Source organism: Anoplopoma fimbria, chromosome 20 (genome assembly GCF_027596085.1).
Source record: "Anoplopoma fimbria isolate UVic2021 breed Golden Eagle Sablefish chromosome 20, Afim_UVic_2022, whole genome shotgun sequence".
Lineage (NCBI taxonomy): Eukaryota > Metazoa > Chordata > Actinopteri > Perciformes > Anoplopomatidae > Anoplopoma > Anoplopoma fimbria.
In genome coordinates, this window is record NC_072468.1 from 23,729,562 (window position 1) to 23,750,642 (window position 21,081).

General features: G+C 39.6%; 1 protein-coding gene across 1 annotated transcript in view; it reads right to left on the bottom strand.

Moving 5' to 3' along the window:
- The window catches only part of znf385d (zinc finger protein 385D), a 72,305-nt gene that overhangs the window by 45,999 nt on the left and 5,225 nt on the right, over nt 1-21,081 (bottom strand). The window contains exon 2 of the mRNA XM_054621973.1: nt 17,475-17,617. Coding sequence (XP_054477948.1) covers nt 17,475-17,617 — 143 coding nt within the window. The remainder of the gene's footprint in view (nt 1-17,474; nt 17,618-21,081) is intronic.

A 21,081-nucleotide genomic window follows, 5' to 3' on the forward strand; every position in this document is an offset into this window, starting at 1 on the left:
TGCTACCTGTTCAAGCAGCCAGACTGGTTACTTCTAGATTCTACTCCATCCAAAGTTGTACTGATGTTTGCTGATGGGTTAAAAAACTGAATTTTCACCTAGATTTTAAGTCCACACACGTCCAAATTATCTGGTTTTCTCGCTGCAATAAGGCACCGAAAACAATGTCAGCTTGCAGGAGACACAGCTCCAAATGTCCTTTAAGGAATACAAAAAGCAAATCAGCTGCTTATTTAGCATTGTAATCAGAATGTTTCCAATTTTAACCTTTTTAAAAACCATTTAAATAACAAATAAAACAAGAAATAATGAGCCCAGACAAAAGCCAAACCCGCTACACATACATACACATTTTAGCACTGGCAGTTTTGGAGTCTTAACAATGATGTCTTTTATAGATGTATGTTATTGAGACGCTAGATAGCACACACCTGTCCAGGAGACGCCTGTGTTTTGAACCATTATATACAATTTAGTCTATATTTGATATATGTATATGGCAGAGGCATGTAGTGTTTATACTGGGTGTTCTCTTCTCATGCTCCCGAGGTACTGAGGAATCTACTCCGTCATAGCAACATATCCATTCATATCTATTAAAATACATATAGAAAGAGAGAATGACCAGTCAGTGGGGGCTCTTCTGGTGATGTCTAAATGCTCTATTCACGGCCGCCAGCCTCGCTTACTATTAACTAAAGTGGGATGAATGACCTGTCAAATGTAATCCTCCCCTCTATGTGTTTCCCAATTACCTCGGCCGCCTGGCCCAGTCCGTTAGTTCATCATCTTCCAATGTCGTCGATTGCCGCCACACGGGAAGGACTTCGGGAATTAGCAAGTCAAATCTGAGGGGGGGGGTTCATTGGATTATAATGAGCGGGATCAGGCTTTCAGGTGTTCGTGCAAAAACGCAGAACTTTAAGAGACAAGAGGAAAGGAAAGTGAGAGTGGAGTGACCACCAAAATACTGAGCCAGAGAATTTATCAGGCAGGTAATGTAAAAAAAATAGTAAAAATCTCAGCGTTATAGCACTAAATTCAGTTTATAATGTTCTCTAGACTATGGAGCCCCAAAATGTACAAAATTAGATTGTATTAGATTTACTTTATTGTCCAGCTCAGTGGATAATTGTCTTTGGTTTCTCCCAAGTACAGCAAGGTACATACATAATAACTCAAAAAGCCACTAAAAACATACAAATGTACAATATACAATAGTGCAAATGGGTAGGTAGCAACAAATATTATACAACAAAGTTATATAAACAATAAAAGAGAGAAAATCTAACCGATGCTCTCATTTCGTGTCCAATGGCACAGGAAATCAAACATATAACTAAATACACCAATAAATAATATTGCTAGTTGGACATGCCCATCTCATTATTTAAGCAAAACTGGAAAACGTAGTGAAATGTTGCGGGAGGAAAAGTATATGAATGATTGAATCTATGCCAAGACCAAAAATGTGCCACCCATTTGAAAGATGGATGAACTGTTGAAATGTATGTCCAAAATGAAGAATTACCTCAGAGCGGTTATACTTATTGGGAAATTGTTCTCTAAACTGTGCAATTATGTTGCGCTTTAGGTGTAATGACTCTAGCAGACAAATGTACCCACAAGGAAAGTGAAGGCTGATTGACAGGAAGGCAAAAGCGAGATATTTCATTGTTGAGTGCTTCACTGGATCGGAAAATTCACACCATATGTGGTTTGAATGAAATTCATGTAATCTGCTTTTTTGTCTTCAATCACTCGGTTTTAACTTTGTTACTAAAGATATATTTGATTTTCCTCAAACTTTGGGGCTAAAAGTCTGTTTCCACTTGATAACTTGATGTCACTCTTGTACATTTCACTCAAACATGTCAGTGTGTTGAGCCTTTTGCTAAAATGTAGAGCTTCTGCTCATTATTTAAGTCCAATTAGTAAACACAGAATGATGAGGAGCCAGAACATTGTAAGATACATTTTATGAAAACATCTCATTATTTTTAGGGAGCAAGGTTGCTTAGTGATGGCAATTAAGGAATGAATAGCCAAATGAAGGTGAATAGACACATGCTGCATGGGCCAAACCAATATTTTTGGGGGGGACGGTCGAACATTGCACTCCATTTTCTGTCAATGTGTTTCTTTCTTTTTTTCTATATATGTTTTCACCCTCAAACACTCAACCGATCAAGCAACCCTGTCTCCTATAAAATGATGTTCCCATAAAACTAATCCCAGATAACGGTTTTCAACATGTGGTTAACATTGTAAATGGAAACAACAACAAAAAATGCAATAAAACTAATTGGTTATTTGTAGGAAACAGAACAACTTGGTTGGATTTTGTAAAGCAACATGGTTTGGCTTCAAATAAGTATGTTTGTTACCTTATTTAAGTTATGGACATAAATCAAAATAAATGACCAATGACGTTTGGTTTCACTTGGGATGTGAATGGCAGTCGCCTGGGTGAAAGCCCTGTCCTTGTTTGACCTTCCCAACCTATATGGACTGACCCTTTCATTAGAAACATTACGTATTATAGGACAAACATAATCCGGTTGAAATGTTTCCCTCGAAACATAATTGACAATGCTTTTTTGATTTATGGGATCATAATTTAAAGAGAGAAGCCCGGCTCCAGAAACCACTTCTTGTTCGTCTCCTCCTTTCGATTTCTTCTCTCCATTTTTCTGTAACCCTGACCCCTTTTTGTCTGCACTCCCTTTTCTTCCTCTGCTCTCTTTTGCACTTGTCTCTCCCAGATTCAGTGTTTTCTTTTGCCAGGTATGAATGTTCCCTCCAGAATTTCCCATTGCTCTTCACAGCTGCACTGACCCCTCTCACACCGCTGGGCCCTATCAGGATGAAATATTGAACTGGGAGAGCTCCCTCAAGGCATTTGGCAGCCATACTGTCTGTCCCCAGTCCAGCTGAGATGAAAGATAACCATGTAACACCGTAACCCTCCTCTGCACCGGGTCCTCCCATAACCTCAAAGCCTCACACTCCCTTCAGCACCAGCATAGTGTTCAAACTGGCTGCAATGCTTCCACGTAGACTGTGTAATCAGCCATTATATTTTGATAAGACTAAAGGTCTATTGGGCCTCTCTTTGTGTCCAATCAGTCTTCCCTGTCTAGCGAATCAAAGCTTTTACATCTGCCATCCTAAATCATCCAGGATTTTATAAAAAAGTTATCCATACAAACATTTGGAGGTACAGTGTTCCAGGAAGTTATTTTTCGATCAAAAGGGTATTTCTTTCCGTTTTTCGTTGCCTAAATTCTTTTACAATTTATCCATTAGACAGTGACCCTCACGAACACCAGTTTGGTAGTCAAACCAGTCATTTTCTGTAGGTCAGTTGACTACATACAGCCTGTGGTGACTCAAAGCACATTGGACTATAAGTCTGGAGCACCCTGAAAACTTTGCTCGACAATCTCCAAATCTAAAATGTAACAAATTGCTTAACTTCATTGAAGATCCATGTTTCCTCTCCCATAGGAGTGAATACATAGTTTCCCACTGCAGCATAACAGCCAGGCTTGGGGAATAACAGAATACATGGAACAGTGTTATGTAATTAGGATTTTCTTTTTTTCAAAAGGACACAAAAAACTATATTCCATATACTCACACACTACAACACTTTAGGACATGACTCTCACACAACAGCCTCCAACATAAGTGCAAAATATGCTTTCACTGAGTGAAAATTTCTCCATTATTTAGTATGTTTAGCAGAAAGGGGGGAAAACATCACTGTACAGTGAAAGGACAAGTGCCTTCCAGCTGTGAAAATCCATGCAAAGTGTGCATACTTAACTAAATTGTATGTTGCAGCCAGAGACACAGGCGAACAGATGCATAAGTACAGATTTTATTCAGTTGTTTATATTTGCATATTGGTGTTGAATCCAAAAGTAATCCAAAGTAATTTATGTTTTTTATGTTAAAGTTTAGTAACTTTAATATTGTTAAACTTGGATTACGTTAATGACTATGTTTTGACATAATTGATTATAGTAATTGTAAAGGAGTACATTTTAAGTTATTCTCGGTGACAGCCTATTACAAAGAAACACAACTGTGTCATCTGTAAATGTGTGGATTGAGTAGTGATGACAGCCAATGGGAAGTAGTAAAATCAAACTGGAATGCTGGGTATGTTCAGTATGCATTCCTGGGATTGTATCTGTGTATCTTGTATCCCACATTGTTTGATTGACATGTGATCTCTCTGATATTCGGTGACAAAAACAGCAAAAGCGTAGTGTTAAAAATGACAAAGAACATTGAAAGACTATCTTCATGAAGACAAAACAAAGTTATTACGGACATGTTATATTTTGTTTATAGATAAAGTACATGTGTTTCAAATAATTATGTATTCGTCTTTTAACAAATACTTTAATAAGTTCTGGAATCGTGCAATGTCAGGACATTGAAAGTGTTTTTGCATATAAATCACCATCCATGCAACGAAACTCAAGTGGATGGAGTTCGATCGTGTTTTAGCTAAATTCCCTCACAGGCTAATTTCTAATCCATCATTCTATCAGAGTGCTTCAGCTACACCCACAGGATGGAGGAGAGTGTCTCGCTCATGACAGGGTTCAATAAAAACTAAGATTAAATGATTTATCTTCTCATAATATTCCACCATGAATATCAAACAAGGCTGATGCTGTGGTAATGAGAGAGGAGCCCGAGGAGTGTGGCCATCTATTGGATTTCCAAAATCAATGCCCTTAGATAGAAAAATGTATGAGCCACCTGCAAACACTGGATCTTAACAATGCAACGTACGCATCGTATTCTCTGCAACTTTCCTCTCGGGCCCTGCGGGACATCAGGTTTCTAATCCTGCTTTTCATTGATGTTGGTGTTATTTATCTTCACTTAGGAAAGTTTGCTGAGCAGGCATGTTCTTCATTAGCACACATGCATAGCACTTGTACTCTGGCTGAGTTTGAGGGGCCTCTTTAATGGTTTTGTGCTCTCCTCAAACTGCAACACAACAGCAGTTAATGCATCTTATTGCACATGGATTTTCCCAGGCAAAGCAAAGAATTTAAACCACTGACTTTAAGCCCAGTTTCTCCACTCCCAATGCCACTGCCACCTTCTTATGGGGGCTTTGCTGCAGACATGATTTAAAGTTGACCCTTGTTTGAGTTCTCCTGGCACACAGGGGGCATATTTCTGTAAGCTCACGAAGAGAAAAACACTGCTGCTCATGAGAGAAATACGTATGAGAAAGATTTACGGAGGGGAGGTATCACTGGAGACACACCTTGGTGTCTGAAGACCTCATACCACTGAGTCCGCCACAGGCTGTCTCATCAAAACAATGATTCAGTCCACAGAGCCTGTCACTCTCGTAAATCCCCGGGTCAACCTTGTCTCTGTGCAAAAAGACACCATTGTATTCTCCCTCGGGGACTGGTGTGTTTTTCATTATGGGGAAAAATGTGGTGTTGCAGGTGCAAACGGCCGCACTCGCGCCCCAGCTGGTTCTGTTTTGACAGTGAAACATGGTACAGCGTGAGGCCAACGCTAACGCACGCACACACAGAGGAGGAGAGTACTGAGGGACGGATGTCAGAGATGGAGCATGCTGGGAGACTCACACACAGCTGTCTTTAAGGGTAATAGTATTTGGATTTCACATGTTTGCAATGTGCAGATTGTTATACTATTAGTTTCATTGATATAAACAATTCCTGGAGGCAGAAACAATGTCCGCTTGAGTTAAAGCTCAATGGGAAAAGACAAACCACAGCTCTTCTGGCTAAGTAGGATCAGACTCCAGTGACACAGAAGAAGAAGATTATAATACGAAGCCATTGCTCTTCTTCTAAACTTGTGAAGTTTGAAACTTTCAAATTCATCCCAGCCATTCTATCTCATTGTCATCTATGACAATAAATCTCAACCTTTTTAACTTGGGACCTTAGCCATGTTGAACTTTTTCTCACAGGTTGTATCAGAAAGTGAGTTATTTTGCAGAATCTGGTGAATCAATTGATCGTATGCTGAGCTCCAAAACCCTGCTGCTACTCCGTCAAGCTGTCAGAGCTACATTACCATGGAGCCCACACTGTCACTAACTGCACTCCCCCAAAAATAGGGTCTAACTTTTGGAAAAAGCAATTTCTGAGAGAGGCACAAACATTTCATTTCTGTGACAATCATGAAAAAGCAAAAGCAGCATGTGTATACATTCAGTATACATTCAGTAGCTAGACTGACTCTGCTAATGTTAGCTCACAGGTTTTACGTAGAAACATACAGTATATCTCCTTCCAAGCTGTCCAGGTAACAAGTATCAATCTTACACAATATTTAACCATGACTAGCTCCAAATCCACAAAACCAGTCTGAAGATAAACAAAATCTCTATGCAGAGCTGGATATTTGTCAGACCTTGGTCAGAGCTGGCCAATGCTACGCTATGATTGGCCAGTTTGTTTTCAAGGGGCGGGACTTAGCCAAATGTTTCTTCTTTTTGTTAAAGGACACTACTTTCACTTGTGGAGCTTATTCAAATAATTCTCCCTTCCTTTCTTTATCTGTAGTTCACGTGTTTGGTATGAAACCCATATATTTGGCTCTAAACTTCTAAACAGGCATGTTTTCTTTTTTGCAAAATTGGTGGTGGTTTTGGGGGGTTGACTATAGTCTCAAACTGCTGTTTTAAACCGCTACATACCTTCTTGAATTTCTAAAATGTAGTATTCCGTTTTAAGATGACCAGATGGGCATTTAAAGCTGACATATTTTTCTTATCGCTTCAAAGAACCCAAAGCACATAGCAACGCCATCAAATAATCAGAAACAGATTGCTCCAGTCTTCCATTCCTCTCTCACATCCAAGCCTCTGATGTGCAGAGAGTGTGTGCACTGAAACAGAAGATGGAAACAAACATACATCACCGCTGTCCGACTCACACCCCTGTGTTCATCCGTTATCACGCCGCGGCTGACATTTCACAGGATTTAAACACCCGGAGGAGCTCTGAGAGTTGTTAGCCTGACTGCGGTGCACGGTGCCAGTAGGTCACTTAGACAAGGAGGAGACACTGGACTACGGCATCAGCTCAGCTTCGCCTGGGAAGTTGGCGCTAAGCACCTCCATAAAAAATCATCTTGAGCTCCCAACTATTATCTCTGCATTCCACCGGAGAGAGAGTGAGAGAGAGAGGTGAGCTGGCAGCTACCCAGGGAGAGTGAAATATTATCGTGGGAGAACACATCGAGACGAGCTCCGGCAACATAAAGCTTCCACTCGGTTCAGGGGGTTAAAAAGCCCCAGAGCTCGAGCTAAATGATAAGGGCCGCTGCGCCGCGCATTAGATGGATATGCACTCCACTCCACTGCAGCAGGTGTGACTCGCTGGAGGGAAGGCGGCTGGCACAGTGGTGGTCGGCGCTCTCTCTCCAGCTTTGATCATCCCCCTCCGCCGCTTTTTGTGGGGCTTGCACGCTTCCCCCCGGGAATACAATTTATCGAGTCCATTAGATGTTTATGGGACACGTGTAAATCAAATAAGAGTCTGCAAAACAGCCCCACTCAGCCTTTGTTCTTTTCATTTTATCTTCATGCAGAGGATGATTTGAGCGATCAGTCCTCGTTTGAAAGTCAACTATGAAGAAACGGAGCGGATAAAGCTCAAAGGAGGGAGGAGCTGCCTGTGCTGGAAGTGGTTTTAACATCCTGAATCCCTTTTTGAAGATTCTCTTTTAATTATATCCAACTAAATAGAATCTCCTCCATAATTTAACAACACGTAGGTTTAGATTGGATTATACTTTACTGTGAGAAATTTGTCTAAATGTAAGAAAACTTTCAATGCCACCAGTTTTAATTAATTCAATTGTAGTTGTTATGACTAACGTGTTTCATAGCTTCTTATTTACACTTCCAGCACAAAAATAGCCTTCATTCGGAGTAGGAATATCTGTCTCTATAGATGCTATTTAAAAGAAAACCTAAAGTTGAGGGCCATAAAACCAAAACAATGAGCTTAAAGATGTTAAAATGCTTCATAGAGCTGAGAGGAGCAGCAGAGTGACAATTCATCACTGCAAGCGAACACTATCAAATAACACAAAGTCATTAATGAATGAACTTGCGGGGCGTTAATAAGCTTTTAAAGACATTTTAGTGACAATTGCAAGTGACGAATAAATGTCTTATGATTTGAGAGACCCCCCAAAATTAAGCTATTGAGGCTTTCAAGGGGTCTGAAGTGTCAATCCTATTTTGCACACGGGAGGGTTTGTCTATCTCACATATAAAGCTCAACAGCCATCATTGAGCACGACATAAAACCTGCAGAATATAAATCCGATTGTGATTCTTGGAGGTGCAACTGTCACGTAACAATAAACCCGTCCAAAAAAAAAGAAAATGGGATTTTTACTTCCAGAACCCTGAACACAAAATAATTCTTCCCCCTTCACTGTGTTACTGTTTGTGCTCTGTCAAAGAGCACATTTCCATTACAACCATCGATGCTAGCATCGACGTAACGCGGGCGTGCACACATTGAAATGAACTGTGATGCTGTCGTGGGTGCAGATGGAGGCCCGTGTGTCACTGCTGCTGCTGCGGGACTACAAAGCAATTTCCCAGCGTGCAGATCAGAGCGCAGAATCGATAAATCACAATCCTGATTACTCTACAGGGGGAAATGGAGTTTGTATTGTTTCTCCAAGACAAATGTAGGCTCCAGGCAAGATAGATCTTATTTCCAGGGCCAAAGAAAGACAGCCCAAACACACTCTCACCCACACACACACACACACACACACACACACACACACACACACACACACACACACACACACACACACACACACACACACACACACACACACACACACACAACTGAAAACTACTTTTCCCCCCTTTCACTTTTCTCTTCCATTACACACCAAAACTCGCCCGTTCCTGTTGAGCTCCCCCTTCCCCCCAACCCAGTTTTCTCCTCTGGTTTGCACCATTTCTTTCAAGGTGGCAATTTCAATAACTCCTCCACGACTGAATCAATTGAAAGTTGCAAGGCAATCCCAAAAGTTCTTCTCAGCTCACTTTCTGTTACTTTTACTCTGAACTGGCCTCTTTACTGCAAAGTTTTTTAAGATGGAAGTCTCAAAACAGGTCAACAGCAACACATCCTGACACATACAGTATGTTTAGGTCAAAAATGATTTAGGGGATATAATTTCTAGGATTTAGTTTTCCTCAATTTCACATCAGTTGAAGGATTTAATTATTCCTTAAATGGTTGAGAGAATTCTTGAATTCCTTCACCGAACAGCGATGAAGAGCGACGTCATGAAATGTGAAGCACGCTGTTCATCTTTTTGTCATTTTAGCTGCTCTGAATCCAAATTCTGGGCCCAAAGGAAAACAAAGCGAACACTAAATCTTTTCCTTGATGATGTGAAAACAGATGAGGAATGTAATATTGGACAAAGCTAGACTATTCTGACTGCACCAAATGTGTTCTGATTAGTTTAATCTAGATGCGTCACTGACATATCTGTCTACAGGACAAGCGAAAGTGCTGCTCATAATTAGAACAAGGCCCCTGACTGATGGGTCTAACTAGGTTGGAAATATAAATTTAATATGATATTGCATTTTTATATACACCACAATATACTGAATTGTACAGAAATGTAGCTGATAGACTGTTAATAGATGAATAGGAAGATTGGAATATCTGTTTGTTTCAGAGATTGCAAGGCAAAATAAATAAATAATTGATGCACAATGAATCCAACTTATAAAATAGAAACTCAAAATTGTCAGGCTATGTACAATCTAATGTAAAAAGGAGCTGCTTGGATTCAATGTATTTTTGTTTGAGATATGTATGTAGATATAATTTAGATTTTTTTCCACTTTAAACAGCTTCGTGTTATCTTTGATATCCCATAATCATATGCCAGAATCCTAACAATATGATTAAATTCATGCACGTAAATTATTAATGAATGCACACAAGAGCACCAGTCATTGATATGCATGATTTATTTTTGAGAGCACAAATTGTCTTTTTTTTTAGACCCACAGAGGGAAAAATGTGATCTTAGAAATGTTTGGAAGACTATTCAAAAAGACAAAAAAAACTAAATATCACAAGTATTCAGACCCTTTCCTATGAAACCCCCTCTGAGCTCAGGTGACTCTTGTTAATCTCTGAGATGCTTCCACACCTTGATTGGAGTCCACCTGTGGTAAATTCAACTGATTGGACATGATTTGGAAAGACACACTCACCTGTGTATAGAAGGTAACACAGAGCATGCATATCAGAGCAGAACCCAAGTCTTGCAGGATTGTGGCGGAGCACATATCTGACTAAGGCTGTTAAAAACATCTGATGCATTGAAGGTTCTATAATATTTAAAGGGAAGAAGCTTGGAACTACTAAAACTACACCCAACCAAACTAAGCACTAGAAGGGCCTTGATAGTAAACATGACCAGAAACTTGAGGGTGGACATGAAGGCAGAGTGATCAGACAGGAGACCGTCCTCAGTGAAAGACATGGAAGCACCTAGAGGACTGTGAGAAACAAGATTGAACTGTTTGACCTCAATTCTAACCATCACTCATCACCTACACAATAGCATCCTGACAGTGAAGCATGGTGGTGGTGGGATCATGCAGTCTAGTAAGCTGTGCAGAGATCTCCTAATGAAGACCTGGTCCAGAGCGTTCATGACCTCATATGATGAAGACCTGAAATCCAGGTGTGCAAAGCTTGTCGTGTCAAACCCAGGAAGACTCTTTCCAGATAACTAGGATCTCCAACAAAACAAATACAATGATACACCACTCATTCATATGTTTCTACTTTTGAACTGAGGGTAAAAATCAGTCAACCCCGACTTCCCCGAAAAAGCACTTTTGTGACGTCAAACAACATTGGAGGTCTATTTCATTGAAATAAAGCATACTATCACATGGTTAACAATGATGTAAAACATGTCGCCATGTTATTAGGTAAAAGGTTAAAGTAAACATCTTCTCTGCACAAAAGTTATTTGGAAAAACGTTATGTATGTCGACAAAGAAAAATGTGAAGGCTGCACTGCTGAGACTTCAGTTGTGCGTACGGTTGCCAAAGAAACATCAGTTTGTCACGGTCAGCCTTGGGTTTTTTGTTTAGGTTTTGGCGTTGTACACCTGGAACGCTTGGAGGCTGGAAATTTGAACTGGGAAAATTACGACCTCTGCGTTGTCTGGAGAGCAACATATGTACCGAGTTAAAGATCTGGATACTGTGTGATATTTTACTTTTCTTTTCAATAAATGTGCCAAAATGATGTTAGCTTTAGGCTGCAACATAAAGTGAAAAAAGTGCATTCTCTTTGTGCATTTCTGTAAAAAAAAAAAAAGAAGAATGAAACAATATAAAAAAATACACATGTATATTAATATGAACAATTATATTTAACCATCTATAAAAACAGACTTCATCAAATCAATCAGCAACTTTTGTGATGATAAGGTTCAGGCGGCAACCTCTGGCTCTAGAAATTGAAGCCAATGCTGAAGTGCCTTTAACATGCATTCTGTTTAATGTCCATCAGGGGGCGACACCTCTGGTTATATAGAAGTCTATGAGAAAATGACTCTACTTCTCTCTTGATTTATTCCCTCAGTAAACATTGTAAACATGAGTTTATGGTCTCAATCTCTAGTTTCAAGTCTTCTTCAATACAGCATGATGTTCATTTAGGAAATTATGGTCCATTTAGAGTCAAATAGACCATAAAGAAGAATATGTTTTAGGGCGGGGCTATCTTGTGATCGACAGTTTTCTACCACGGAGTTGTCCGGTCTGGGAGTTGTTTGTATTTTTGTCTTTGCACTTCAACTCTTTTACAGAAATAAAGGGATAGTGCCCTCTCCCATTTTAGAAAGCATTTGTTTATGGTCTTTTATTAAAGATCGTTTAATTGTATTTGTATCATAATTCTCACCCATAAAATAGGCTACTATGATCCCTTCCCTGCAGACGCCTTAGTGAACCGAATATATCATCCTCATGTTCTATGATCGTGCTCCAGCTAGTGAGCCTTTACGGCAAGTGCAGACCAGATTTGAATGTGCATGTTTTGAACCCCAACAATCGGACGCAATATGACGCCATGACATCTTGTCTTTTAACCCTCCTTGTGCTGATCTCATTGCTTCAAAACTGTAGTCTACAAACCAAATGGTGACGTCACGTTGACTACGTCCACTCTTTATAGACAGCCTATGTTAGGGTTGAAGAAACAGAAGCAGCTATAAAGTAGCTCTAAACTGCTCCACACCTGCTAATAAAAACATGACCTTCTTCTTCTCCACTCTCTACACTACAACAGGTTTTTCTGAAAGCTCCTTTCAAACTTGAGCCTCCTGAAAGACCTTTTTTTTCTTTTATTTACCGTCTTGTGTCTCTGAGCACATGTAGTAACATGCATGAGGTTTTTTTTTTATGTCTTGGAGCCACATTTTTCTGTTACATTTCCTTGAATGAAGAGGCCCACAGGGACAAGAGACAGAAATTGCAGAGAGATAACAAACATCCTTTCTTCCCCTCCGGCTAAAGACTCCCCGATTGTGTCAATCACTGAGCCAAAAACAAGATTCCTCAACAAGAGACTTTGGTATTAGTCCCATTTCATGCAGGTGTGGACATGCACACACTTTCAATATTCCATATTGTCTTTTGTACCACATATGAAAGATAAATCCAATAATGTGAATGCCCCTGGGTTGAAGTGTGTTCTTGCTGCGTTAATGGAATAATTGTCAACATCTATAAGAGTATTTGGTGTTTTGTTTTTGTAATAAAGGGGCGGAAATGTTTTATTGAGCCCCGGAGACAAACAAGAAAAATCTGACCTCATCTCCAGCAGATATAAAGAGAGTACTGTCAGTGGGAGTTGAAATGGAAACTAACGCCGGGCTTCATCTGCAAATCACAAAATCTGCTGGGCTCAATCGAAACAGCTGCTCGGTTTCTGTGCAAGATTTATAATCAGAGATCCACATCTCCTAATAAACTGCTTGGCTGAAGCCATATTGCCCATATGTGGCGGCAAAGAAAGTAATTTAAGGACATATTTTGATATTTACATTTGTACAGTTTTATACTTTGCACTGTGACATCTCAAAGGGGAATCTAAGTCTGTATTTACTCCGTATTTTACATTTAACAAGAGATAAAACAATTAAATATCTCTAATATCTCTATTCTCTTTTCATCCTTTGTTTTTTTTCTGTCGTTACTTTCCTACTTCCTTCAACCTGTCCTTTATTTTATCCCTATCGCCTTCTTCTCATATTTCTGTCCCATTATTTCTCTATTTTTCTTCTCACTGAGAAAGTACATTTACTTCAGATGCTTTGTCAACAGACAGCCGGCGTTTCCAAGCTGTATTTTTGAAGGCATTCGCTGTCACAAAAGCAACCGGATCAATTTCCATTTTCTCTCACAGCCTTGCAACTACCAACAACACAGGACCTGGACGCTGCAATTGTCTCCAAACAAACAGATAAACGGAGACAGTGATAACATATTTTCTCTACGTTCTTTCTTTTGGGGGAGGAAAGAAATCGATCTACTATTTAATTAATCGTATAACACTGCTAGCAGCCTAGATACTCTCCAAAGCAATAAGCAACAACAAGAATCCCAATCTGAATTAGAAACCCAGATTGTAGTGGGATGATAAAGGTGGAGCCAAACACCTTTTAATATTAATAAGTAGCAGGTTTTGTTACTTACTATTCCAAGTTATTAGAAAGAACTTTGTTTATCTTTTCTACAATTTACAATTACATCACTCCAGTTGGTCTGACCTCCACAATTTCTGCTACCTGGGGATATCTTAGCTTGAGTTATAAGCCATTATGTTGAGTCGCCTCTCAGAGAGTTGAAATGCTCTCTGACAAGCAGCGATGCAGTGAACATGTAGAGGGGCTTTTACCATGAAAGGTAAAAAACGTAAGAAGGAATGCGCTGCTGTTGACAATAAATAAATAAAAGGTTTGCAGCGGTATTATTATTTTATTACCGTCATAAGTGTAGGTGCTATATAAAAACTCAAGTGCTATCCTTTTCCTTCTGTTTTCCCTGGAGACGGACAGAACTACAAAGTGAAAGTGAAGTTTGTAGGGAACCGATGTAAACGCTGATGGTTTCATATTCTACATTGTCCAATAATTTACTTCATAATGATAAATCAAAACAAAATACTTGTCTTTTGCTACTTTAAGTAGAATTTGCTGCCAGTTTTATTTTTACATTTACTCTACTAACAATTTGAATCCAGGACTTTCCCTTTTTGGCACTGATTTGACATTCCATAACTTCCAGCTCTGTTTCTCAGACATGTTAAAGATCCTGGAAGCCACCGTCTGTGTGACACATGAAGAAACCCGATCAGACCCCCACGCTGGCAAACAGCCTCCTTTCGTTGCACCCTTGAAACCAAACTTATTATGTTGTTGAAGAACAGAAGATCTCTTTATTATAAAGCTTTGCGTATCACCTCCTTTACAGCTCTGCTGGTGATCAGAAAAGAGAATGTGTTTGTGAGACACAGAGTGAGAGGTTTTCATTATTTTGTGTTAATCTGGTATCAGCTTTCCACTTCTTGGAGGCTTCCCAGTGAATCACTCATTATCTGCAGACCAGTCAGTTAAATATAGAGTAGACAGGAAAACAAAAGGAACGCTGTATTCCTGAACTTTCTCATGAAACATTCTGTCTCTCTATGTGTTATCTGGGCTTCTCTCCATGAGGTCCCCACTTTTAACTTTTGATCCTTCATATGTTTCTTTTTTCTCACTCTTATGCAGCTGTGCGCCATATTTCAACCTCTTTTTTCCAGACGATTTCAAATTGAGCTGTCCTTGTAATTCAAAAGACGACACACTGAAATAAAAAATACTTTTAGACTTTTGTCGGTCAGAGTTTTTTGTTTTTTCTTTAGTCATCATACTTTTTCGATGACCAGGCAGATTCCAGCTGCCTCCAGACCACATACTTCCTCATAATTACTCACTACTTTCAAAAAAGAAGATCAATAGTGAACACATGATTCCTGCTACAGTAAGTGCACATCGGGTGAGTCAGTGCCTCACCGACTGCAAATCCAATAAGGTCTGTGTAGTAGCCACCTGCCACCGCTGCATTACAGAAAGCTGTTAACACAACGTCTTGATGCTGGAGAGACGGTCGATTAAAGGGCCGGTTTCTGAAACGTGACTCTCCTGTTTAAAAAACAATGAGCTCTAAGAGAGTTCATTTTAAATTTGCACATCAACATAACAGACACATATTCAAGCTATAATATAATAATATATTAACAAAGCCGAAACCAATCATTTGTTCATGGCTGCAACTAAAGATTATTTTTATCATCGATTAATCTGCTGATCTTTCTTTTCAATTTATCAATTAATGGTTTGGTCTGCACAATGTCAGATAAAACTGAAAAAGTCAAAATCCCAAAGATAATCGGTTCGACAGGATACAAAGAAATGTTGCAAATCATCACTTTTTAGTTGCTAGAACAAGGAAACATTATTTTAGTTTCTTTTTTTGCTTGAATAACCATAATCAATTATCCAAATAGTCGTTTCTGTCAAATGCTTCAGCTCTTATTGTATCTCAACACAAATACAGTATGTTGTCAGTGAACATTTTCCTTTTTCGTTGAACATTTTGCGACGAGTCTTGACGGATACGTTGTTTAGTAACATTGTGTTATTAAATAATTACTTATATATAAATGTGAATTATATTAGACAGAATTGATAACAGAGACCATCCAGTTAACATGTGACTAAATGTTTATGCTTAAAAGCCAGTAAGCGGACCTTGAGGAAAATTAGCTTTTGATCCGATACCAAGTATAACCAGGGGCAGAATCGTGATACTGCTACTTTTTTGTAATGAGCTTAATTCGTTAAAGAGTTGTTGCAAGTATCTCCAACACTGACTCAAAGAAAACACAAGAAGATTGGTGTTTCTTTACAACAACAGACCTGAAAAAGAATGATTATTTGAGTTTGTTTCCAGTGTCAACACTACCCTAATAACATTCAACGTCGTTTCTGTCAAATAACTATGTGACATAGTACTAATTGTGAAGAAAACGGGAATATCAGGGAAAGAAAAGCTGAATTTTTCATGTCTGCTTTGTTGTGAACAAATCCACATTTCTGCGCGTACAGCTGACCTGATAAGTGTTTGTTCATTAAAGTGTAACGATTGAACATTGTCTCTATTTTCCACAAAATTTGGTCGTTCTCACAGAGAAAACTCTTAAAAAAAATCAATAGTCAATTATTTCAGAAATCACAAACCAGTAGAATAAAGTGTCATCAAATGTTTTGAGCTGCTTTGCAACATTTCTGCAGTGAAACTTTTGCTTTCTCCAAATTAAACCCATCCTGCAATCTCAGTAGGAGGTGACACCCATTAAGACTATCGTATTCCAAACTGACACTAGAGCAACATGGAGCAGCGTTCATTGCTCTCAGAACTTTCTCCCAAAAGATGCGCTAAAAGCCATCCCTCTTAGCTGTTACTGTGAGAATTAGAGGTTTTCAAAGAGACATTTAAAGCAACGGCACTTACTGCACATTTCAAATAAACGTCCGTAATGTTTTGGACAAGTAGAATGCCAACTGGCTTTCAGCATTTTTTCTGTGGTAAAATATGTTTCTGTGTAAAATTAAAACAGATGTGAACGTTAACAAGGAGATGAGTGGCACTGGAGAGCCAAATTCCTCTAAGAGAAATAACCTGCTTTCAGTTAATGAGTTTTGATGTGAGAGCCTAAAGACAGAGCCGTCAATAAATCTCCACGACAGAGTTGAAAATGCAAACTGTCTGGAGAGGAGAGTAATGACACAGTTTCCACGTAAGCTCCTCTGCTTTTTTTTTTGCGTCGTAAAAAGAGAAATTTCAATAGAGATATATGTAAAAGAGATGAGATGAGGGATTTTTATACATTGGATGATTGTTTGCATCAAACAATCATACATTTCTCCAACAGAAAGATGTTCTCCGCTTTAGTTCAAAGCATTGAAGCTTCAAAAGCACTATTTCAATGAGCTGTTTTAGGGGGAACTATAAAAAAGAGCAGTTTAAATAAAAAAATAAATGGCAGATGCATGAACCAAATGAGGTCAAGTGAGGTTGAACCAAGCTGCCTCAAAGGTAAAAGCTGGTAGAATTCAGCTCTGAGTGATAACAGCATTACATAAAGATGTCTTCAAATGTGAATGTTTTATGCATAGATATTAGAAATAGAGATAAAATATTCATATATCCAAAGTCAAAACATCAGACCAACATAATCGAGGGTCAAACAGCATCTGAAAGCCTGTGAGCAGATGTCGTGACTACACAGAATAAACGAAGGATGTGACTCACCGTGTTGAATCCTGGGAAGAGGCTCACCGCCGTGCTCGTATCCAATGGAAACGGGAGAAACTGCTTCATGCCCAGCGAGGTCTGGACGGCCGGCAGGGTGGGACGCATCAAGGTGGGCATGAGGCCATTTTGACATGTGTTACCTGTAGGAGGGAGAGCAGAGGCAACGTGTTGAACAGCAGACGGCGACGGGGATGGAAACCTCCGCCAAAAAATGTCTTCGGTTTGCATCCAAGTGGACCTTCAGTGTGTTTGTTTAGTCTGCATAATAAAGCGTCTCAGCAGCGTGTATCATCTCTGTAAATATTTAACACCTGCGCCAACAACAACAACGCCAAAGCAAGACATCCTTTACATTAGTTCCAGCATGAGTTGATGTGATTTAAATGAATGCCAGGAGTAAAAACAACATTTTTCTAATTGTCTACAGTTGGTTGTGATTCATCTAATGGCATAGAAATCCACAAAATCTCCAATTTGAATGGTTGTAATTAACAATGTTTTAATTATTCCATCACAAACTCGTCATCATTTAATTTTCCATCTCAAATTTTTGGGTAAATATCCAGGCTTTTAACAACATATGCGAGTTTGTGACAAAATAATCTCAATTCAAGTTTTTTTTACTGAGATTTTAAAAGCTTCTAAGAGCTGGTTGAGAGCTCCAGAACTATTAAGTGGATATTGAGTTGAAACTTGTGTAGGTCCCAAGGTCAAGGGAATGAAAAAGATTGTTTTTTTTATTCTTTTATTGCCATTTTGATGGCTTTTTTTTTATTACTAACTAACTTTATTCTGTATGTCCGATTTCGCAATCTTCCATGCTTTCACAATGATGGAATGGATTGCAGCTGCTGAGAGCACCAAGAATTTTGCATCCCTTTCAACCGCTATCTGCCTCGTCTGGATGTCTGATTCACAATAGATATCGCCCTTATGACATTACAATGCAAACATGGCCATAAAGCTTTACATCTGATTGCAATCATCCACGAGGAAAATTATAAATGTTTCTTTTGCGCCAAGAAGACAGTCGGAAAAACAATGGCAGGGGGAAGAAGAAAAATGTAAACGTTCAGACAGCGAGCTACAAGTCCTGACCAGCGCCGTGCAGAAGGATTCCTAAAAACTTCATGCAAGGAATTTAAAGAAGACGGAGAGAAACCATATAAATGTGCTTCAGTTACCACCAACTTTTTTTAAAGTGACTGCACGTGTCTATTAATGCTGATCTTTGTGAGTCTGACTGTTTTTGCAATGAGGCTTGATGCATAGAAAGGGGCATGTTAGGTAGCATATTACTACCTAATTCAAATACATACAAATAGCTCAGGAGCACCAATATGTTATTTTCCTAGCAGCCGGCTATGGGTTTAATTTTTTTTTAGAATTATGCGGTTTCTTTTTGTCTTATTTGTGCAGGTTTATTGGCTGCAAAAGCTCCTCGTTCATATGTTGGATTTGCCCCTAAATCTCCAATGAGTGCCAAAATAACAATTAAGGGTCCACTTGTAAGAGTTTTCAGAGCTTTTCTACCTCATCTCAGCTGATGAAGGCCGAGAGATATTGTTCAAGAGGTCAACAAGGAACTTCCACGCTTAGAATTTTCTTTTTTTTATCAATGAGATTTTCATTATCAATGAACACACTGAACACACTAATAACGGCAGGATTGATTTTTCATAATGAGAACACGCTATGCATGTTTATTTAATCTATTAACTAAAACATTTTTTGCTGGCAGGACTTCTGCTTGTATGGAGTATTTTTGCTTTTTGAGGTTGCTACTTCCACAAGAGAATGGCTCAAAGACATGTCAGTGATAAATTGTCTGCAGACTCATGAACTCTCTGAATTTGTTTTCTTCTCTTAATCACAATCAGACCCAAACATCGTAAAGTGTTGGGGCCAAATGCGTCTTCCCAACTTCAAAATCTCCTAATACTTCAAGGGCCCTTGCTCGGGGCCAAACCCATTCTCAAACTCAGCTTTCAGTTTGATCTCAACCACACACCTGTAAAGTTCCATGACTGCCTCTTGCACGGTTTTTGATGCTAATCACAACGACACAATCTGTCTGCAGAAATATAAACACCTGGCAAAGCAGTCCGAATCCGCTACAGTCGGTGAGTCCAGGGCCACGTTCTGCCATTATGACTCACACACAGACCCACAAGTTGAAAACAATAATTACGCACTGAATACAAGTTGCACATTCAAATGACCACAGCGTAATTCTACGATGATGTTTATCCCTCAGGAACAGATGCTGTCATTCTGAAAATGTCCCCTCAAACTGTGGCGGGATGACGGCAACAGGCACAGTGTGTCTTCTGAGGCGAGTCAATGGCCCCAGAGGCCTGGCCCTCACATCTCTAGGACAAACAAGAGTAAATACTTCACTTTTATTGTCATGTGAGACTACGCAAGCAGTGCGCTTTATAAACCACCAATTGGAAACAGCACAGGGCTGATTTCAACACTGGGATTTTTAAAAGAAACAAAAAAAAGGGCAGAGAAAACCGTCGCAGCCTTCCAAAACACTGGGAATTAAAGAAGCCATTTCGTAAAGCTGTAATGAGAACCAGAGGGATGACTTTTCTTCTTCTTTTTTTTTTTTTTATCGTTGCACATTTAACAACAGTGGAACTCTGAGCCAGCATGGCTCTAAAGCGCTGGCAGATAGTCACACACCGCCGTCTCGAGACAAATAAAAAACAAGGTTTGCCACGTTTCGGTCCCCAGGCATTGGTAAGGGGTAAATGAAAAGCAAAAGTCATAAAGACCCGAGGAGAGAAGGGAAAAAAACCACAGACTGTCGTCCCCCCCCCTCCTCCCTCTGTCTTCCCCCACTCTGTCTTCTCCCTCCAGTCGCCGGAGCGCTGCCATCTGTTGGAAAAAGAACACACGCCGTCTCTCATGTGGAGGCACGTCTTGGACCCAACTTTAGCAAAGCGTGTCCTTCTGCAGGGATCATCCAACCGCGCCATCTCTCGACATGCCGGCATGACGTCAGCCCGCAGGCTTGCCTCACCTCGTGCTCCTCGGCCCCCCCAAAAGAAATCCATCGACAGTCAAAACAAGGCCGTCCGACAACACACACCAGACCCGACGTGTGGGATTAGTCTGCAGCGAGATGAAGAGTGACAAACTGAAATGTGAATTTGTTTGCTTCGCTGAGTGAAAGGAGATGAAATCTGATGTGTCATCTCGGCTGAAGTCTGAGAGCTTTTTTTAAACTCATCACACAGAAGTGTTTAGTTTCACAAGTTTTTCTTTTGACACTAGCGGATGAAGTTTTTTAGATCTTTTGCTTGAGTGAAAATAGCATTACGATAATCTAAAAATCCTGCACATAGACGTCCTTGTGCAGAATGGGAACTTATCATATTATTGTGTTACGGTTTGTTGATGCAGCCAGGCAGAAAAGCGACTTTTAACTGCTTAATTTAAACTACAACAATGCTTGAAATCTGATTGTGTGTTTTTAATAAACAGCCTACAGCCATGCTAGGATCAGATACGTACCGGCTGTCTGGTTCCATTTTACGTGTTAACGACAGGGATTGTGTTTTGTGTTCTGAGCAGAAAATGAGGCTGGATGAAA